Raw genomic sequence first — 22,876 nt, 5'->3', positions numbered from 1 at the left:
TATACACAATAGAGCAGGTGACATTCTTGGGAGAGAGATGCTAAAGTACCTAAGGGAGAAATGTCATCTTGAGAGTTTGTAACTTAGTTGCGAATATGAGAGAGGAGACTGAGAAGAGAATGGGGGAAAGGGAGGGGAGGAAGGCACATGGGTGTTCACTATAGTTTTTATAACTTTCTGTTATATAAGTGTTTTTCCAAATAAAATGTTGAGGAAAATGAAAATCTTTCAACAAATTTGAAAAATCATTTTATCATAGTTTGATCTCCTTAGCCCCTTACCTGGAATTATTTAGTTTTTTCTCCCTCCCAGCTCCAAATTACTTACATTTTTTCATTCTGCTAATTTTTTCTTATAGCATTTATACTTTTATATGAAGAAAAGTTATTTAGGGAAAAATAAAGAGTGACTCCAAGCTTTGTTTGAAAGTTATGATTGTGAAATTTTTCCTGTGTTTTTTCTAGTTTCTGATGTTCCAAGGGACCTGGAGGTCATTGCCTCCACCCCCAGCAGCCTGCTGATCAGCTGGGATGCTCCTGGCCTCCCAGTGAGGTATTACCGGATCACTTATGGTGAAACAGGTGTGTTAGTTATCTGCTATCTCACACTGACTGGAGTCCTGGAAGCCCAGCAGTGGACATAAAATTAAAGAAATGCTGGCAGACCCATTCAGAGGACCTTGTCTTTTCCAAAAATACATGGAAACTATGTATGTCATAATAGGTTGTAAAATCAAGTGTAAAAGGTGTTTATAAAATACAACCAGAGGGGCAAAACAGAACTGGGGAAAAAGACTAAAAATTCACAAATATATTAACCATTGGTAATTCTTATTTTTCCTTTTTCCTCTATATGTAACAAATATATTCTGTTGACATTTTTTAAAAGACACAAATATATTCAATCTTAGATTGAGAACTCACTTCCCCCTTTTACTGCTAAGTCTACAACTCAGTGACATTTTAAGCCAGGATCGTTAAAATGATACTAGCTTGAAATTTCTCCCGAGTTTTATATATTCATCAAGGCAAACTTTGTGCATAAATAATACTTTGCTTTTCAGGCTGTGTTAAAATAGCACTCTTTAAAAAAGGAAATATGCAGTGGTTTGCATACTGCTTTCAATGTTAATTAATAAATAATATACATATAACTCCCACCCCTCAAGTTCTTTACTAACCCCTTTCATGCAGGAGGAACTAGCCCTGTCCAGGAGTTCACTGTGCCTGGGAGCAAGTCCACAGCTACCATCAGCAACCTTAAACCTGGAGTAGATTACACCATCACTTTGTATGCTGTCACTGGCCGTGGGGATAGTCCAGCCAGCAGCAAGCCAGTTTCCATTGATTATCGAACAGGTACAGACTCCTCTTCTGGGGTGACACAGAGTCATTTTTACAGTGTTCTCCTGAGGTATTTTCTTTTCTTTTCTTTTTCCCCTGAGGTTTTTTCTTTACTGTGAAACTGATTTTTCTTTCTTTCTTTCTTTTTTTTATATGGTGCTGGGATGGAACACAACGTCTCATGTGTTAAACAAGTGTTCTATCACTAGGTTAAACCTTCTGCCCTGATTTTTTCTTCTTAAAAAGACAAAAGCCTGTAGCTAACAGCACCTATATCTAAGAGTTTTGAGATAAAGCTATAAAGAAGACCCCAAGAACAAGCATTTTACCTGTGTTCTTAATTGATATATCCCATGTACCTGCCAGTCAGTACTTCCAGGGCAGTCAAGTCAGTAAATGCCTGTAGAAAATAAATGGATGAGTTGATGAGGTAAGGCAAAGACTTGATGGGAGTGGTGGTGCACGTCTTTAATCCAGCAGAAGCAGGTGGATCTCTTGAGTTTGAGGACAACCTGGTCTCACAGTGAGTTCCAGGCCAGCTGGGGCTACAGGGAAACCCTGTCTCAAAAAGTCGCCCCCCTCCCAAGACAAAGACTTACCTGAGGGGTGTGTGTTTGCTGTGTGTGAATGAAACAATCATGTTGAAAATAGTTGTAATGATGTCTGAATACATGCCCATCCTCTCCCCAAAGCTAACTCTTTAGTCTTGGCCAAAGAAACGGAAGAAATTAACAGGGGTAAAAGATCACTTGAATACACATAACTACAGACAAGGGTTTTGTCCTCAAAGACTGGGACTTACAAGTTTCTTCTTGCTTTTATTTGTAGAAATTGACAAGCCATCCCAGATGCAAGTGACAGATGTTCAGGACAACAGCATTAGTGTCAGGTGGCTGCCTTCAAGTTCTCCTGTTACAGGTTACAGAGTGACCACTGCTCCCAAGAATGGTGTAGGACCATCAAAAACTGAAACTACAGGTCCAGGTAAGAATAACCAGCATGTCATATACAATAGAATAAAAGGAGTCCACAATTTTTCCTTTTAAGTGAGTGGCCCTATATGCTACATGTCATATGGCATGGTGTTCCGTTCATAATTCAAGCCTCCAAACAGTTACCATCTCACTTCATAGTTGAAGTTTGAACACCCACGGATTTCTGGGTTTTGTCTGCACAATTTTATATAGTAGTATATGGACATCTTAAATCCTTAGACCTACCTTTGTGGCTTTGCTTAAAGGATGAACTGACTTTTTAGATCCTTGTAGGTTTGATATTTTTATATAAAATAACTTGTAATATTAATTACTCAAGCTTATCCTTGTGTGTGACTTTGCTTCAATACACTAAACATTTGTTTTCTTGGTTGCTTTGTTTTATGACAGGGTCTCGTGTAGTCCGTGCTGCCCTTTAACTCGCTGTGTAGCCAAGGATGGCCTTGAATTTCTGGTCCTCCTGTTTGTACCTCTCAAGTGCTAAGATTAGGCATGCACTATCACACCTGGTTTTCTGTGGTGCTGGGGATTGTCTCCAGGGTCATGTTCATTGTAGGCAAACATTCCAACTAAGCTATGTCCCCAGTTCTAATATGTCAAATTTGTATTAGGAATGAACAGGTTTTCCCGAAAGGAAATTGATGTCTGACTCCTCCATATTTTCATGATAATTCTGCAAATGGGAATTCTAGGTTTACCATGTGCTTTTCATCAAGCTCTTCTAGAAGTCGCTTGGATGGCTTTATAGTGCATAGACGCTGCATCTACTTTTCACTTCCTTTGCAGATCAAACAGAAATGACCATTGAAGGTTTGCAGCCCACAGTGGAGTATGTGGTTAGTGTCTATGCTCAGAATCAAAACGGAGAGAGCCAACCCCTCGTTCAAACTGCAGTAACCAGTACGTAACCAATGTTTGGTTTCCACTCCCAAAGTCAAGTTTTACTCTTGGGTATCTATATGCCCCCTGCATGATGCCTCTTACAATTATACACAGGGAAAGTCAACTTGTTTGCTAGTTCATAGCTTGAGATGTGCCCTTGACAGTGTTCTTTCTCAGTGCCCTGTAGCGAGCTTACAGCAAGATCAGTTGTACTGCTGCCATGGATCATTGCTGTGCTTTGAATTTCTTTTGCTCAAATGGCCTCAGCAAAATCTTATTTGCCTTTAGCAAATCTATGAAATATTTTTCTAGGACCTGCTTTTCTATGACTGGATGGTAAAGTTATTGAAGTGTACCTCATGAAGCTCTTATGTTTGGAAGTCTGTGGCTGGACCAGGATTTAATATACAAACTTAATAGAGAGAGAAAAAGAGGAATTTGAAAAAGATTAGAGCAACTTAAATCTTAGCACTGAAAATCATCTTTACCACTTCCAAGATATAGAAAACTCAGGTCTACAGACTAACACCACATTGCAAAAACAAATCTTGGTAGAATATCTTTAAATTGATATAAATAAATCTCCATTGTGGGGACATTTGCAGGATGTCTACAAACTCAAGCACACCTATGTTTTAATAAGTCATGTGACATTAAATATTTTCTAAACCAAAAAATTTAAGCAAATGTCAAGTAACTTTCTATTTTAATGGTGAAATAATTGGAATTTAATTCATCAAAGAAAATGGTATCTGCAAAACTGCTTTGCATGTTATAAAAATTGCTTATTTCACAACTTGCTTTTCACATAACCTCTTACCATTAATTTGCCTAACAGACATTGATCGCCCTAAAGGACTGGCATTCACTGATGTGGATGTCGATTCCATCAAAATTGCTTGGGAAAGCCCACAGGGGCAAGTTTCCAGGTACAGGGTGACCTACTCAAGCCCTGAGGATGGAATCCATGAGCTATTCCCTGCACCTGATGGTGAAGAAGACACTGCAGAGCTGCAAGGCCTCAGGCCGGGTTCTGAGTACACAGTCAGTGTGGTTGCCTTGCACGATGATATGGAGAGCCAGCCCCTGATTGGAATCCAGTCCACAGGTATATCGTTAACTGCACCACCCGAGTGCTCATGGGAGCATGGCTTTATGCCTTCCTGACGTTATACTTTATTGGGCTTTTGATTCCCTGTAAGGGAGTCTAGAAAAATGCCCTCAAATGCTCTATGAGGAAAGACCCTCTTTAATGAGAATTGGTCACAAACAATAAAATTTAAGTGGTATTTAGGTAACTGAGTCTAGTAAAAGAAATTTGAAGTAGCTTAGCTTATACATTGATACATGCACACACACACACACACATGTATGTATGTATGTACACACTGTAGAGCAAGACATTTGAAGATGATACTAAAATTGTGGATTTCCTGAATGATATTCCCCTGTGTTTACCCTCACCATGCATGAAGGGAAAAAGTTTAGCATCCTAGAGCTTACACTGAAAAAGACCCCAAACCAGGGCATTTCATAGCAGCATGATGAGACCTTTCTTCCCGGGCTAGATATCACATTCTGGTGTGTAATTTGGTTAAAGGATTCTGATTCCGACACATAGGAAAGAGTTACTAGGGCAAGTGCTTTCCACAATTCTTTATCCTCCTGTGATTCTCTTCTGGAGCAGAGCTGGAATGCTATCGGCCTGTTGCAGCGGCAGCGGCAGCTGGAGAGATGACAGTCTGTGTTACTGCTCTTTGCTTCTCTTCTGCTTCTGTTGTGAACCAATTTTCTTCTCATGCTGCACCTCAGAGAATACTTTAAATTTAGCAGTGATATCTGCCATGGGGTCCAAATAAAAGAGACAATAAACACAGAATTCTCTTTTAGATGGACTACTTTGTGAAATGTTTTTCCAGATGAGGATAATTTATATAGAAAAAAGGCCATTGTTCATCTTTTTCATACAAATAGAAAATCGATCCTAATGACCAACAAGGCAATTCAACTCTTTAGGTTTTTTTTTTTTTTTTTTTAAGGGGAGAATAAAAAGCCTTTTAAAACCCAAAGCCTCTTGGAGTTCTGGCATTTACCCCGGTGTTTCCAGTGATTCTGAAAATTGGTGGTGATAAAACACATTCTTCAGCAAACATTTTCTTGTATTCCTTTTTGTTACTTTTTTCCCTGGGCCAAAGAATCCACCCGACGCTACAAGAATAAGCCATTCTACTTCTGGAAATTCACGTTATTTTCCCTTTCCCCATTCCCTATAAGATAACCTCTAACCAGTGACCATCCCAACAGCCATTCCTCCTCCAACCAACCTGAAGTTCACTCAGGTGACACCCACCAGCTTGAGTGCCCAGTGGACAGCTCCCAATGTTCAGCTCACTGGATATCGAGTGCGGGTCACCCCGAAGGAAAAGACAGGCCCAATGAAGGAAATCAACCTTTCTCCAGATAGCTCAACTGTGATTGTATCAGGGCTCATGGTAAGCAGTGACCTTCCATCACTGAAATAAGGAAGTAGATAATTTCTTATAGTTTATCAGGTAGTGAAAATGTCATCTCATAATAAATCCAGTGTTCTTTCCCTTCTACCAAATAATTGTATTATAAATTTATAACAATAGAATTCTTTTATGTTGATCTAGGCTTTTCCAGATGACTACTGGAACAGAATGGTATAAATAGCTTTGGGTTTTGTGTAGTTCTTTGAGAGATGTCTTCTGCTTATTTTGAAATGATTGTATGTATCTAAGGGGCAATTTATATATCCATAGGCTGAACATTTTATAAGCGGTGTCGTACCAACCTAATTTGATACCAGCTTCATTAAAACATTTAAAAACATACCTGGACATGCATGCAGAAAACCAGTCAGAATCCTGTGAGATTTATGTATATCTTAACATAAGACCAATTCCAAGGGAAGCTACAAGAAGAGGGCTCAGAGGCAGACTCGAACATTTCTTCTCTGTGATCGGAAAAATTTATTTATGCCTGTTAGATCGTGGGGGAGGCAGCCTAAGAGTGACTTTTCCTTAAATTTCTTTTTGCCAGTTTATCATAAATATGTAATTTATGGCTTACTTGAGCTTAACCCACGAGAATATTCTAAAAATCATTTCATTGAAATCTGATGTCAGTTATCTGTAGATAGGGGTGAAGTACTAGCAATTCGCAGTGCTGTGGGCTTTGCTAGGCTAAGTATGATTTCCTGTGCAGCCACCACATTGCTCTAAGACGTTAATAGAACTCGCCGGGCTTTATGTGATGGCATTGCAAATGATTACCATGCCTTCATTTCTAGGTGGCCACCAAGTACGAAGTGAGTGTCTATGCTCTCAAGGACACATTGACAAGCAGACCAGCTCAGGGAGTCGTCACCACTCTAGAGAGTAAGTGTTTTAGTATTGACAAACCTTTGGTATAACCAAAATTCAATTGATAAATGATTTCTTAGACTGCCAATTTAACAGTGGAATCAGTTTCTATTTGGAAACTGATCTGATCACTTATCTTTTTCATAATCCATCTTTATGCCCTCCAGAAAATCCTCTACTTCAACAAATGGAATCATTTCATAATGTTAGTGCTGATGAGTTAAGACCAATAGCTAGTTTACACTCTGAATTTGTCTTCATAGAGTTGAGTTGAAGGAGGATGAACTCTACTTCTCCATTAGGAAATGTGGGGCCAAATTAGCTCTGTGTGGTAGTTCTCATGCTTTACTAATAACTGGGTATGTGCTTGTCTAGCAGTCATATAAAGTGTCAGTTTCATCATCTATAAAATGGATAAAATAGGGATCTTTTCTGTTGAGAGAAAAGATGTGAAGCCTTATAAAAATGACAGAATATCAGTAATAATACCAGCTATGCATATTATTGCTATCTGGCTATGCTTGTTATAATTCCTACCACACATTTTTACATTACGGTAAATTAATCATTCTAACACTTATTGAAGTATTTGTAGACACATAAAGTCAGCTCTGGGAGCCACCAGTAGGATTTACAAAGCTTTTCATTTCTTCAAAGCAAAGACATAAGAAGTGAATATTCATATTTCCTAAATACTGTTGACCTTTCTTTCTGAATGTCAAAGGAGATAACCTACATGCTACTAGTCAGTGTTTTCTGAAGTGAATGTATTTGATGTGTGATAAGGAAATGTTTTAAAATATCAAAGCCTTACATGTGTGAGCAGGCACTGATTTCTAGCTGTGACTCCGTGCAGATGTCAGCCCTCCAAGACGAGCCCGTGTGACAGATGCTACGGAGACCACCATCACCATTAGCTGGCGAACAAAGACTGAGACTATCACTGGCTTCCAAATAGATGCCATCCCAGCCAACGGTCAGACCCCGGTGCAGAGAACCATCAGCCCAGATGTCAGAAGCTACACCATTACAGGTTAGGGAACTCAGCAGTCAAATTGTGTGTACACCTACAGTGTAAACTGCTTATTAGTTATTCCATGACTACCATGTTTTATGGTAACACAGTTTGAAAAGTTATTGTCATTCCATAATCTTTTGAAAAATTTGGCTTAATTTTTGTCAGAGAAATAGCTTAAGTTTCATTCACCAACTTTGTTTTGTCATCAAATGCCTTGTATTGTTTTTATTTTAAAATATTTTGTTATTTTATGTGTATGAGTATATTGCCTGCATGTATTTAAGTGCACCTGTGTCATGCAATGCCCATAGAGGTCAGAAGAGGGTGTCAGATCCCCTGGAATCGGAGTTTTGGATGGTTGTTAGCCGCCACGTGGGTTCTGGAAACTGAACCTGATGCCTCTGGAAGAACAGCCAGTGCTCTTTACCACTGAGCCATCTCTCCAGCCCCCCTGCCCCCATACACACACCTGTAGTCACAGCACTTGAGAGGCTGAGGCAGGAGGATCATGAGTTTGATCATGATCAAACTCAGCCTGGGCTGCATAGTAAAATCATGTCTTAAAGAAAAAAAAGTAAATAATGCTTAAAACCAAAAGACACAATACAGTTGTATATAGTTCATAGCATTAACATGGATTGAGAAATAAGATAAAGAAATTTATAATTACAAACAGTACTATGTAATAAAGATCAAAGTTGTAATCAGGAAATGTGTCAGGTCTTTTTGAGTATTCAAATTGTGACCCCAGGTACCAACAGTGTCTACCTGCTTATTTAAGGAGAAAGCCCACTCAGTGGATGACTACCCCTCATTCTCCAAGAATATGACTTTTAAAGCAGCATTTCAATTCCTTCAGTCTTCATCTGCTTGTGACTTGCTTTGGAGATACTTTATCAGTTAATGTTTACACCATGCTCTACTTTACTGTTCCCATGCAGATCACTTCTGTAGCCTACAAAAATACAGGATGATGTAGGAATCAAGGAAACTGCAGGCAAGCTTAAGAACTCTCTTAGTAAAATAAGAATAAATAAAAAACATGTCTTTTCAAATCCCAGGTTTACAACCAGGCACTGACTACAAGATCCACCTGTATACTCTGAATGACAATGCCCGGAGCTCCCCTGTGGTCATCGACGCTTCCACTGGTAACTATACTTTCTACTAAGGAAATGTCACTGATGCGTCATATAATCAGTTGAGTAAACTTAACAAGTGGAAAGCTGAAATTTCCATATTAGCGCCCAGAATTCTCAGGTTATCCAACTCTGTGTAGAAAGCCATAGGCAAATGTGAGAGATATTTTCATGATCATTCATTTTCTCAGACTTTATTTTGTTTTCTTTCAGCCATTGATGCACCATCCAACCTGAGGTTCCTGACCACCACACCCAACTCCTTACTAGTATCATGGCAGGCACCCCGTGCCAGGATTACTGGCTACATTATCAAATATGAGAAACCTGGGTCCCCTCCCAGAGAAGTGGTTCCTCGGCCGCGTCCTGGTGTCACTGAGGCCACCATTACTGGTATTGCATCTATGCTGTGATTTTCCCCTTTAATCCCATATATTCAAAATCCTAACCCTCTCCAATTGTGTCTTTGATGCTACATAATGAGAATGAGATGCCCAGTACTTTAGAAGGCATTCTTTTTAGGAACAGCAGTGTTCTCCAAACGTAGGCATTCATGAGCATGCAATTTCAGCGCTGTCACATGGCACAGCCAGATCTGTTGTTGTTCATTGTGAATTAAACTGTCAATTTCTGGGAGAAGATACTTTCAAAGCAAACTAGATAACCATGATCTCATCATCTTCAACTCCCTATAGTCTGGTGATCTTCTGAAACTTGTCAGAGCACTGACTACCATTGGCCCCACTATCCATTTCCACAAATTAGGTCTGGTGGGACAGCCACCCCAACCACCTCTACTGGAGGGAATGCCTGGAATGGAGAAAAGAATTGTCCACCTTTATGGGAAAGATTATAGACTGCCAGTATTACTTCTGTCAAAAAGATAAATGTGCACGTGTAATACCATCTTGATGCTAAAATCGCCACAATATAAATATTAAGAAACACTGATTTTTGTTGCATTGGGGAGTGGGAGGGGGCAGAAAAATAGAATCTGATGTGGGAAGACTTAAGCTGGATACGTCTCATAGGGGCCACAAATCTTTCCTCTAAATATTTGTGCTGTATTGAAGGCCACCTGGTTATTAGGTCTAAATAGATTCGTGTGTGACATCTGCAGTGATCGTCCCCAAATGTACATTCCATTGGTGGTTTACAGTGCTGACAGATTCTCCATAGGCTATAAAAATACCCCAGGCAAATTAGCATGAAACTGCTTATTTAAGTGTCAGAAGTGACTGGAAGATGATTAAATGGCTGGGTGGTCTTCATATGCAAAATCTTTGAGTGTTGATAGAAAGAAAAATTGATTTTACCTTTTAAGAGGCCACAGACAGCTAAAAAGGAGTGCTTGCTCCCCAATCGCCTCTTCTGGGAAAATGACTGAGCCCACCAATGTAATGAAATGACTGTTCTCCATCAGGTCTAGAGCCCGGAACCGAGTACACCATCTACGTCATTGCCCTGAAGAACAATCAGAAGAGCGAGCCTCTGATTGGGAGGAAAAAGACAGGTAAAGAGCGCTTTCTGGGTATCAAGGAAGAGGTTAAGCCATGTTTCATAACAGATGGTCAGTTTTGCAATGTGTTGGTCTCTGTTTCGATGCCTTTCTAACAGTATAACATATATCGTTTTTGACAAGAATCACCTACCATGCTCTGCAGGGTCCTGATTTATCTATTTCTTTTCCACAGCCAGTCCATATAAAGCCCATTTTTCTTTCAGAACTTCAAACCAGATACTTTGAGTATTGTTTTAAAACTTTATTTTTTCAATGGAGGGAGTGAAACTCCTATTTGTATTGGTTGATTATTTGGTTTCTGAAACTTGGAACCAAATAACAGAGTACTTTGTCATCTAGTATAAGTGTAATTTGAAGACAATGCTATCCACGTGGTAATAACAAAACTTACATGTGTTTGTGTTCTTCTCTATTTTTACCATTTCAAACCATGAAATGCTGTTAAGCCAAACCCCATGCTTCAGACTCTGATGATGATCCTGCAGCTTGCTTCTCATATTTAAAAGAGAAAAAGGAGGGGAAAAGCACTGCGTATTTCAATTCCAAGTTTAATTTGAGCAAAGGCAGCTTAGCTTCGATGGGGCTTAGCGGTTCAAAGCTTTGTCTGTATGATAAATTCATACTAACACTTTTTTTCTGTCTAAACTATAAAGAAATAAATCTTTGAGGAAAATCAAGATTTCTTTCTAGAAAGTGTTTTGTGATCTGAGGACTGCTGGTTTCATGGGGTCTTTGATCAGGCTGATACACAGTTGTTGCTTGAATTGATAATGATTGTTGCTGTTCTTCTTGGAGCTTAATGCGCTTTGCTTTTTTGGCTCTAAACTCTCTTGGCTAGACGAGCTTCCCCAACTGGTAACCCTTCCACACCCCAATCTTCACGGACCAGAGATCTTGGATGTTCCCTCCACAGTTCAAAAGACCCCCTTCATCACCAACCCTGGGTATGACACTGGAAATGGTATTCAGCTACCCGGCACATCCCACCAGCAGCCCAGTCTTGGGCAACAAATGATCTTTGAGGAACATGGTTTTAGGCGGACCACACCACCCACTGCGGCGACCCCTGTAAGGCATAGGCCAAGGCCTTACCTGCCGAATGTAAATGAGGAGATCCAAATCGGTCATGTCCCCAGGGGGGACGTAGACCACCACCTCTACCCTCATGTTCTGGGGCTCAATCCAAATGCCTCTACAGGACAAGAAGCTCTCTCTCAGACAACCATCTCTTGGACGCCATTCCAGGAGAGTTCTGAGTACATCATTTCATGTCATCCTGTGGGTGTCGATGAAGCTCCCTTGCAGGTAACTACTGTTTCTCTTTATTTGTGACTATGCAGCCCAGAAAGGGAGTCCAGAATGATGGCACATTTACATTTAAACTCTGGTGGTTTTTTGATTGTTTATCCATATAGCTCTACACTGGAGAATAAACCAGAGAGTGTCCTTAGCTTTTATTCCATAGAGAGGATGAAATAATTTTAATTACTGTCACACACCGGAGGCTACTTAGTGAGATGGATAAAAAGATGATCTTAGAAAAGAAGGGAAAAATAGTCTACCTGAATGTTCGTTTTGGGAGGAAGTCTAAAAAGCCTTCCTCAGCATTTGTCCTTGAAGAGTTGTGTTATCCACACTCTTGTCTAGGAAGTTTAGGTGAAGCCGTGCATTTCAGCTGTTAGAAGTGATTGATTTTCCCAAACGCTATGCTTTAATTTGTTCCTCAGGTGCTAATCAATTTTTAGTGTGTTATTTTTAGAAAGTGGCAGAAATTTAAAAACTGATTGTACTGTACTTTATGAGCGTAGAAACATGAATCTGGGGACATGCTAATCTTTTAAGGACACAGGGTTCTGGTCTGATGGCATCTTGCATGGCATGCACTTATCTCCCATGGCATCCATGTGTTCTGTGAAGGAAGTATGAGAATGGGTTCCAGTGAGCCTGTATAGATCCCCGACTGCCACAGGATACCAAGGAGGCTGGTATTGCTGAAGGCTCCTAGTAATTATGGAATACCCAAGTAGAAAATTCTGGCAGCAATGATGGCTCCTGACACTCATTTGATATCTCTCCTTGGCTAGTTGAAAATCCTCTATCCTTCCTTTGTCTCCCTTTGCTCTGTTTAAACAGGGGTAGTTGCTTATAACTGTGAGTGAACCCAGGCTTGTTCCTCACTATAATGCTTTCTCCCTACTTTGTGTGTACAGTTCCAAGTTCCTGGAACTTCCACCAGTGCCACTCTGACTGGCCTTACAAGGGGGGCCACCTATAACATCATAGTGGAGGCACTGAAAAACCAGAAGAGGCACAAAGTTCAGGAGGAAGTTGTCACTGTGGGGAACTCAGGTAGGTACACTGCTCTTTGGTTCAAGGGCATGCTTCTTGCTGGACTGCCCCAGAGAAGGCTATGTCTGTTGTTCTTCCATGTTGTCTTCAAACTTAGGAAAGTAAGGCTACAGGTAAGCCTGAAGCAAATTCTACTATTTTCCCTTATAGTAAGTATCCCAGGAATCTCACCAACACAGACTTGCCAGAACTTCAGTGACAGTATGACAGGCCTGGAAGGGACTTTTAAACACCTGAGTCCTTCCTAGTGAGGGTCTGAATTTTGATGTACATAGTGGTTTTCTGATACCTTTTCCTATTTCCTCTCTCTCCCCATACTGTGTGGCCCTTTTAAGTGTTTCTTACCCAAACAGAATACCTATAAAGAAAAGTCTTCCTTTGCAGATATTAGGGGTGGCTGAGTTTTATTCCTAATGTCAGATGCTACCAAAATAGCATCTTTCCAAAGAGTTCCCTCTTCCAATTTTCATATACTTATTAATATACCTTAGTATAAATATTTTGTTATATACATGCAGAATCTTAAAGGACACATTAGCATTGAATCCTCTGATAATCCTTTGAAACCAATAGTATGCCATGTGGCTTTTTGTGTGCCATGTGGCAGGAGCTGAAGATTCACCAAGGAACATGAGACCGGGAATAGCTGAACCTGAATCCTGGCTTTCCCCACATTGTAAAGAACGATAAATCGCACTTCTCCCTGTGGCAGGACTTTTCATTAGGACCCATTCAGCCTCCTCTTCATCTGATAGAAGACTGCTATTTCACACATGTCCATTTCTGTGAATGAAGCAGTTGAGTGTTTGGAGAGGCAGAAGTGGGCAGATTATTTTGTATTTGTTGTATTGTACACAATAATACTTAGATTCTGCCTTTCAGGTTTTCACTAGTAAAATGCCTCATAAAAGGAATTTTTAGGAGTATAAGGATTTTTGTGGTTTTCTTCCTTTTTTTTTTCCTTAGGAAAGGTTTCAGACAGGATCTTGTTATGTAGCTCATGTTGAACTAGAACTTACTTTGTAGCCCAGGCCCCACATTTTTTAAAAAAAGATTCTACCTTCATTATGTTAGAGCAGAATTTTAGCTCCTGGGTCTCTCTTACATAGTGAAATCCCCTTCAGAGGCTCGGTGCCTCTACTTTCCTTTCTTTTTGTTCTGTCACTGGTATCCTTTCCAGCCAGGCTTTCTTGGCTTTGGAACATTTCACACTTTTTAGTTCCTCCAGGTGAAGACTTTTGAAACACTGGGTGCTTCAAATATCTATTGCATTTAAGCTTTGGGTTTTTGCACTGTTTAAAAAAATACCCAGCCAGGTGTGGTAGCAAAGGCCTTTAATCCCAGCACTTGGGAGGCAAAGGCAGGCAGATCTCTCTGAGATTGAGGCCAGCTTGGTCTACATAGCTAGTTTCAGGCCAGCTATGGTTACAGGGAGACACTGCCTCAAAAAAAAAAAAAAAAAAAAAAGAAAGAAAGAAAGAAGAAATATCCTTTCCACAGGTGGATTTAAAGTCACAGTAAGTCAACTTATTCAACTTTTAAAGAATAGCTTGAGGTGTGCTTTACTTAATGCAGATTATTTTAAAAGTATTTTTCTAAAACATAAAGAGACAAGATCTTAGGGAACACATTGGAACTTTTACTTATTCCCAAGTTATCTGTACCATAACTGCTTCCTCTTATATAAGAAAGTCAACTTTATTGATAAAGCAGTTTAGTCATTAATAACTGTGCAAAAATCCAGGTTTTCTATACTGTTATGCAAAACATGCTGTAATAAAAGTGAAGACTGCATTATAATAGTATATAAAAGTGCTAAGACTTTTGTATTATAAGCAAATAATAGTGTCTCACAATAATTCTTAATTTAGTGAGCACTTTCTACTGTTAGAGGGCTGATACCTTGAATTCTTGATTTCATGTAACCTCCAAGATCTCAAGGAGGTAGATAAGAGGAAAGAGAGGCAGGGAGATGTGAAATAATTAGATACTCAGGTACCTTGGAGAAGCATCACTACCCAAGTCCTTAGCCAACTTAAATTGCCTGAAGATTTGTGACATGTTCTATAAAGTAGATTTACCAGAAAATATGGTGTTTTGAAAGACAGAAAGGAAAGATGGGCATCTTATTACCATGTCATGACAAATGCCCACTGACTCCATCAAAGCTTTGCTAGGGAGTGTCTGATGGGCTGCAAGGGCAGATGAATTCTTCTTAGTGCTACTGGATCAAGTCATTGTGCACAGCCCTTGTGGTTCTTCTCATGGTCCAAAACCACAAATAAGGTGTCTTTGTGTTTTCTCCTCTTTTTCTCCATAGTCAATGAAGGCCTGAACCAACCTACAGAAGACTCCTGCTTTGACCCCTACACAGTTTCCCATTATGCCATTGGAGAGGAATGGGAGCGATTGTCTGAATCTGGCTTTAAACTCACATGCCAGTGCTTGGGCTTTGGCAGTGGTCATTTCAGATGCGATTCATCTAGTGAGTAGCTTGCTTTGTCCATCCACCTGTTCCTCCATCTCTTTCAGTCTCATGCATTTGCACTAGTCTGCCGAGGAAGCATGTTTGGTAGACATGGGCTCTTCCAAACATGATGCAAACAAGAGGATACTGTTTGACTCAAAGTAACATTTTGCATCATGGAAAAATGATGGGAAATTTTACTTGTCAATAACTGCTTCATTGCAATCGAATGCTAATTCAACTATCTGTTAAAATGTTTGTAATGTATAATTTTTGAAATTTTTAGATATAAATCAACAAAGTTAAAAACTCATTGGAGTTTGGTTTGACTGAGAAGAGACAAACAGAAACCCCAAATCCCTTTCAACCTTTAGTGTTGAGTGAGGTCAGAGGTGAGCATTTATAGTGACAAACACCACCTTTTTCAACACAAACATATATGTATCATAGTAAACACATTGCACACATGCATCACTAATCACAAATCGCACAAATACACCCCCACAACCACTCAGATATCCTGACCATTGCTAATAGAAAGGAAAATATAATTAATGTATTTGTTAATATTTAAGAATAAAGTTTGGAGCGAGCAAGACAGCTCAGGAGGTAAAGGCACTTGTAGCTAAGCGTGGTGACCAATCCCTGAGCCCTACATGGCAAAAGGAGAGAAACCACTCCTACAAGTTGTCCTCTGACCTCCTAGTGTGCACCATGGCACATTCGTACCTACAGACACACAATAAATAACTAAATAGATTTGATAGTTTTAAAAATCAGCTCCCCCACCCTTTGGTCTTTTCTGAGACAGCCTCTCCCTGTAGCCTTAGCTAACCTGGAACTTGCTATGTAGACCAGGCTGGCCTTGAACTCACAGAGATCCTCCTTCCTCTGCCTCCCAAGTGCTGGGATTAAAGGAATGGGCCACCACACTCAGCCCCACAAAATCAGCTTTTATTGAAAGATATTTGATGTTTTAAATTTTAAAGAGATTTTTAATTTTTCAAATTATTAGTGAAAGTAATCTTAGGAATTATCTGTGTCTTGCGATTTAGTATTGGAATGTATAATCTTTCATTTATTTTTCATTTTTGGAGATGTAATCATTATTGGTGCTTTGTTTTTATGTGGTATTTTTATTTCTTAAAAACAACCTATAGACAACAAAAGAGATCATAACCTATGGTAGACATTTAACAGATTTCTAAACCTTTATCCAAAACATTTTACTTCATTTGAATACATGAAATTGTTTAATCCAGACTGAAAATTTAAAGCCATGAAGTATATTCATATAGACGTCTCTGCTTGAATGAAGCATGGGGGGGGGGTCATATGCTGTGTTGGACTCAGGAGGGAGAACATTTGTCATCGGTTGGGTGTTTTTTTGTTTGTTTGTTTTTTACTTCTGAAACTGAACTACTTTGAAGTTTGCATATTTTAATGTATGAGTACTTAATTGCCATTGGGGGAGGCATAGCATATGTTTATGTGAGCCTTTAGCTCAACTGACACTCTGTGCTGAAATGTCCTAACTCTCTAATACTTTGACTTATTGTTTAAGGAAGGCTGAATTGTTGATAAGGTAGAAGTAATGCATTGCATTAGCTCCTTAAGGGTATTCTGTTTAGTATAAATCTTATAGAGTAAAAGGCCATCTTTTATATTTGGTATTAAAGGCAACTTGTGATGGCTACATACTTTTAGAACTCATCCTCTGTTCATAGAAGCCTAATTCATAGCTTGTTATTGTTTGTTGATACATCTGTGTCTTTTACTTTCTACATTTATATGAAGCAGGTGGTAGCAGGTACACTCCAGATGCTCTTTAATGTTTAACTAAATGACTTTCTATCTAGGACTCTGAAAATTCAAAAATATTTGATTCGGTTTTTTTTTAAATATTGTATTTAATTTTATGTGCATGAGTGTTTTGTTGGCATATAAGTGGACTGTGTACATGCAATGCCCGTGGTGGCCAGAAGAGGGCATCAGATCCCCTAGAACTGGAGTTACAGACAGTTAGCTGCCATGTGGGTTTGGGAAACTGACAGATCCCCTAGAACTGGAGTTACAGACAGTTGTTAGCTGCCATGTGGGTTTGGGAAACTAAACTCCAGCCCTCTGCAAGGAGAGCCAGTGCTCTTAACCACTGAGCTGTCTCCAGCCCCTATTTGATTCTTAAATGACCACTTCAATATTATTTTAGTTTTTCATCATTTTAAACATTAATAATGAAGATTCAAATAAGTTACTAATCCCATGAAATGATTTTGTGAGTCTTAAAATGGACCCAGGAAATATCAAAACAGTAGGAATATCATTTTAAAATGCAACCAAATAATTGGTTCATCCTAAGGATCCTGATCTTTGACTGCCATGCTACCCGGGTTTGGGACATGTCCCAGTGCCATGTCTGTCATGTGAGTCAGAACACAAGTAACTCTTTCCCTATGGTGTCCCCACCCTACAGAATGGTGCCATGACAATGGTGTCAACTACAAGATTGGAGAGAAGTGGGATCGTCAGGGGGAGAACGGCCAGAGGATGAGCTGCACGTGTCTTGGGAATGGAAAAGGAGAATTCAAGTGTGATCCCCGTATGTCATCTCGATCATTTCTAGTGCTAAATGCTCCCACATCCCTAACTGAGCCAGAGCCCTCATGCACAGGACGGATTGGAGACTTGAGGGGTGAACAGTGGGTTGGTTAATCTTTTGATCTGGAAAAGTGGCAAGATGCTTCAAAAATGAGTCAGGATTGAATGTTACGGTGAAGTACTTCAACACTTTGATAACTTGAGTATTTTGACCACTATCTGCAGTGAGGTGTCATAAGTAAGCTCTATTGGTCTGTAGATTCAACTTTTAAAATATGACTTCCATCTTGCCATTGAACCCATTAGACCAAGGTCGTGGAACTGCTGCCTTGAGAACTGCACAGCAGGGCCTCTTCATGACTCACCTAAATTTATGTGCTTTGAGCTGTGTTGATATGAGTCTAGGACAGCTGAGTCAAGCTGAGTCTGCATTATTGTTCTGGTCTCCTAAGTGCTTCTGATTTGTGCCCACATGTAGACGAGGCAACGTGTTACGACGATGGGAAGACCTACCATGTAGGAGAACAGTGGCAGAAGGAGTATCTTGGTGCCATTTGTTCCTGCACATGTTTTGGAGGCCAGCGGGTAAGACTGGGCATATTGTGGTCCGTGTAGTGTAGAAAATAAATGGAGTTTCCTGCATGGACGTGCTATGTGCAAAGGTGTGCCGGGCCTCTTAGGAAGAATCCTTAAGACTGGAGTACCTCTCCCGGTAGTCTCCCTCCCAGGACTAAGATTTTCAGGCTGCCCTATTTTTCTGCACCTGAACTGTAACTGTCATGGCTGTACAGCACTAAGCCTCCAGTGTCATAGTGATGTGTAAGTGTCAATGTGGCATTGTTAAATATTTTTAATAATACCTTAGACCTAAGAAAATGCCACTTCTTTGAGCCTTCACTCAATCCAAACAGATCTTTTCTTATCACTTTAATGCTGTGCTAAGTGATACCCAACAAACAGAAGGAATGAGAAGTGGCCCTGGATCTGAATGACATACTTGTAGACATTAGATTAGCATACACTGCCAAGTCAATAATTGCATGAGAGTCTGATGAATATAGTTCAGGATGGACTGGAATCAACAATAATGTTTCATGGACAGTAGTAGAACATAAACTTTTAGCCTGGGGTGAGATTGGCTTGGGGGAGGGAAAGAAGTAGAGACAGTGAGCATACCCCTTGGGCTAGGAGGGAGCTGGCTCAGATGGGCTCCAGTGAGGTGACCCTCTCCCTGGGATCTTTTGGTAATAAGATTTGAGGAGGTAGAGGATTATGGAGGGCTGAGGGCGGTTCTCTTCTGCTGTTTCAAAGTGTCCTCCTTCAATATAACAAAAATTGCTAAGCCTTCTTCTAATAATTGAAATTTTGAAATGAAACAACTCAGAATTCAAAAGCAATAAGCATGGCGGTTCTTCATTTTTGATAAAGCTGTGACCTCCTCAGCCCAACAAGATGGCTTTGTGGGAGATGGTGCTTGCTGCCAAGCCTGATGACCTAAATCTGAATTTGATCCCTGACACCAACATGGTGGGAGGAGAGAACCAACTCCTGCAAGTTGCCCTCTGACCTCTACACATGTGCTAAGAAAAAGATCTCCCTCTTTTACAGCTCCCCCAGTTCTGATCCATGAGGAGCATGCTCTCTACCCACTCGAACTCAGTCATCCTGGCTGAAGTGGGTGATGGAGAGTGACTTTATTGGGAAGCAGACTTTGGCTTCCCTTCATCATCTCTTTGATACTTATGTTAAATAAGTATATAAGAAAGTAGTTGTAGTAACTTTTAATTTTTTTGAATTGTAAAAGGAAAGTCACATTTAAGTTAATCGAACAATAGTTACCTAACTGAAAAAGTCTCCCCATCCCAGCTTCAGGGGCTGCTCTGGCAGTGGAAGCCAGAGTCCGAGCCTCTCTTCAGTCTTTCCTTGCATTGCTTTCTTTTCCACTAGCCTTTCTGCTAATGGTGGCACTGCCCACCTCTATTAACTTGTTTTCCCTCCTCCCAGCTCAAGAACAGTAAGAGAATCCTTTTCCAGCATAAGTCTCAGGGAGAAGCTCCATAGGCCCATTGTGTTGTCTTCCCATCTCCAATCCCATCTCTGGCCAAAGAAAAGTCTACAGCGTTGAGCTAAGGAAGCTTAGAAGTGGGTAGAAAGAGAATGTGGCCAGTCACCCACTTCAGTGTGGCGGCCTAGCTCCACCTGAGGTCTATGTGTGCCTACTTGCTCCTTTCAAGCAAGTCTCTCTTCTCCTGTGGGTCTGTTTGAGTTTGTCTACCTGATCTTAAGTCACTGTTGGAGGCTCTAGGGGTCTATGAAAATTCCTCCACCTAGAGCAGAAAGCCTGTTGAGAAAGCTGGGATTGGAATGAGTGGAGTTTGCATAGGAAGAGAAGCAAGAGAATTTCAGGAGAAAGGAAAACATGTAGACACATCAAGTAAGAATAAGATACAGTGATAAGCCAAAATATATTCTAAGAGTTCTAAATGCGTGAGAGCACCATCAGCTTCCTGAGTGATAAACTGCTTACATTTTGCCAATGCATAAGAGCTGAAATTCTTCTTTAACTTAAGCACTAAATTCCAATGTCCTCTGGTTATCATAAACCCCATCTGACTTCGTGCCTCTCCTCTCAGGGCTGGCGCTGTGACAACTGCCGCAGACCTGGGGCTGAACCCAGTCCAGAAGGCACCACTGGCCACTCCTACAACCAGTATACACAGAGATACCACCAGAGAACGAACACAGTAAGTGCTTGCACACCCCAAGTGAATGTCTCCCCGAAGGCAATCGGGTACACAGTAGATAGTCTCTGTCTGTAGTCACTTTTCCTCTTTCAAATACTTTTTATTTGAAAAAAGTCTTATGGCTAGGGAGCTAGCTTAGGAAAGTGCTTGCACACAAGCATGAGAACCCGAGTTCAATTCCCAGAAGCTATGTAAAACAGCTGGGTGCTGTGTTGTACATTTTTAATCCCTTGTAATCCTGGCACTGGGAAGGCAGAAACAAGTGGGTCCCCAGGGCTATCTAGCCAGTTTAGCCTAATCATGAACTCCAGGTCCATAAAGATCCTGCCTCAGAAAACAGGGTGGACAGCATCTGAGGAATGACACCCAGGGGTTAACTTCTGGCCTCCTATACATATAACATGTACCCATACAAACACACATACATGAAGTCTTAGAAATGGCTTATATAGAATGCTGTATCTAGAGCAGAATTGTAACTTTAGTGAGAACTTACTAAACTCCTGAACATCTCTCCTATTGCTCAATATATTGCCAGGTTTTTGAAACCAGGTAGTATCCTTCCTATAAGTCAGTGTGATGCGTTGCCCCTCCCTACTTGATGCATCTCCCCTCCCTACTATTACTCTTTAGAGTATTTGCTACTAATGTTTTTCTTCTTCCATTTTAACAGAATGTTAACTGCCCAATTGAGTGCTTCATGCCTTTAGATGTGCAGGCTGACAGAGAAGATTCCAGAGAGTAGTATTTGCAGCCAAAGGAACAAGCACGACTCTCTGCCACCGTTGCTCCACACCGGAGTGATGTTAGCAGACCCCATCTTTGAGTGCTCATTTCTTCCCTAAGCCTTCTGCTCTGGAGTCTGCTTCTCCAGCTTCAGCTCAACTCACAGCTTCTCCAGACATCACCCTGGGAGACGTTTGGAGACTTTTCTCCTAAATGACAGCAGTTTGTTGCCTTGATCTACTTCAGAATATTCAATACCGCTCAGTATTGTTAAAAGAATCAGAGATTCTTGTTGTAATTTGGTTTGGGATCAATAGGGAAGCATAGGTAGTCAACCAAAATGCAAAATGTATTGAATAATATTACGTAAAATCTCAAGTGAAAAAGTGACCCAAACACTTGTGCTTTCATTTAAGTGTCTGGCTGCAACACCATAAGAAAGGCATGCCCTGGGGCTGTGGTGTGTAGTCCTCACATGCTTACTTTGTCCAAACAATTCTAATAATTGCCTAGAAATATCTTTCTCTTACCTATTATTTATCAGTTTTTCCCAGTATTTTTATATGGAAAAAAATTGTATTGAAGACACTTAGATGCAGTGGATAAGAGGAATTCAGTATAATTATGGTTGGTGATTATTTTTTATACTGTACATGCCAAAGCTTTACTACTGTGGAAAACAACTGTTTTAATAAAAGATTTACATTCCACAACTTGAATGTTCTCTTTTTTAACAGTAGGGTATTTGGAGAGGAAATAATAATACTTATATAATCTTTTTCTTTTCAGTCCAGCAAACATTTGAAAATCTGTAATGTGCTAGACTTTCTAGTTATTGAGTGACTTCTATATGAAAATTTCTGCCTGTCCCTACAAATACCCAGATTCATTTTTGTCATTTCACATCTTCAGTAGTGGAGAAAGCGTTATGATTTCTGCCTTAACAGATTCAAGTGGAGCCAAATACATATTAAACTTGCTAGCTAGTGCTTTAAAGTGGAACCGAAATGAAACAATTTCCCTTGTTCTCCTCTAAGCACTGTGTGCTTTCCCTCCCTTCTTTCCCTTTTCAATTGAATAAGCATCTATTCAAATGACTTGCAAGGAAAACAAAGGGTGGTTGAGCTGTTAAAATTACTAGCAAAGTGGGGCTGGAGAGATGGCTCAGCGGTTAAGAGCACTGACTGATCTTGCAAAGGACCCAGGTTCAATTCCCAGCACCCACACAGCGGCTATGAACCGTCCTTAACTCCAGTTCCAGGGGAATCCCAAGCCCTCTTCTGACCTACGCAGCACTGCACAACACGGATGCACTCACATACATGCAGGCGATACACTCATACACATAAAATAAAAATAATAACATCACTAATAATCAGGGAAATGCAAATTAAAACCACTCTAAGATTTCACCTCACCCCAGTCAGACTGGCTAAGATCAAGAGAATAAAGGGTACCAAATGCTGCAGAGAATGTGGGGAAAAGGGAACACTCATTTCTGCTGGTGGAATTGCAAACTCATGTATCCCCTCTGGAAAGCAGTGTGAAACGCTTAAAGAACTAAAACTGAACTTACCATTTGGCCTGGTTATACCACTCCTTAGCATATACCCAAAAGACTCATCCTATTGTTGAGATACTTGTACATTCATGTTTGTTACTGCTCTTTTCACAATAGCTAAGAGATGGAAGCAACCTACATGTCTC

The 22,876-nt window shown here is 40.3% G+C and overlaps 1 protein-coding gene across 12 annotated transcripts in view; it reads left to right on the top strand.

The window, feature by feature from the left end:
* Positions 1-21,882, top strand: part of Fn1 (fibronectin 1) — a 71,562-nt gene extending 49,680 nt beyond the window's left edge. For 2 of the 12 annotated variants that reach the window (XM_017796258.2, XM_008825670.3), the window contains 18 exons: positions 465-581; positions 1,194-1,358; positions 2,172-2,327; positions 3,125-3,238; positions 4,059-4,328; positions 5,525-5,712; positions 6,534-6,621; positions 7,463-7,639; positions 8,686-8,775; positions 8,977-9,156; positions 10,187-10,276; positions 11,484-11,590; positions 12,496-12,634; positions 14,955-15,119; positions 17,575-17,700; positions 18,178-18,284; positions 20,333-20,443; positions 21,117-21,882. In XM_017796258.2, coding sequence (XP_017651747.1) covers positions 465-581; positions 1,194-1,358; positions 2,172-2,327; positions 3,125-3,238; positions 4,059-4,328; positions 5,525-5,712; positions 6,534-6,621; positions 7,463-7,639; positions 8,686-8,775; positions 8,977-9,156; positions 10,187-10,276; positions 11,484-11,590; positions 12,496-12,634; positions 14,955-15,119; positions 17,575-17,700; positions 18,178-18,284; positions 20,333-20,443; positions 21,117-21,188 — 2,462 coding nt within the window. In that variant the 3' untranslated portion in view covers positions 21,189-21,882. Of the gene's footprint in view, positions 1-464; positions 582-1,193; positions 1,359-2,171; positions 2,328-3,124; positions 3,239-4,058; positions 4,329-5,524; positions 5,713-6,533; positions 6,622-7,462; positions 7,640-8,685; positions 8,776-8,976; positions 9,157-10,186; positions 10,277-11,123; positions 11,591-12,495; positions 12,635-14,954; positions 15,120-17,574; positions 17,701-18,177; positions 18,285-20,332; positions 20,444-21,116 lie in introns of all 12 variants that reach the window. The other 10 variants (XM_017796256.2, XM_008825668.3, XM_008825671.3 and 7 more) reach the window with 5 other exon arrangements.
* Positions 21,883-22,876: the final 994 nt, after the last annotated feature.

This window comes from Nannospalax galili, unplaced genomic scaffold (genome assembly GCF_000622305.1).
Source record: "Nannospalax galili isolate Female #2095 unplaced genomic scaffold, S.galili_v1.0 scaffold127, whole genome shotgun sequence".
NCBI lineage: Eukaryota > Metazoa > Chordata > Mammalia > Rodentia > Spalacidae > Nannospalax > Nannospalax galili.
The sequence above is the reverse complement of the archived record's forward strand: the minus strand, read 5'-3'. Positions and strand labels throughout refer to the sequence as shown.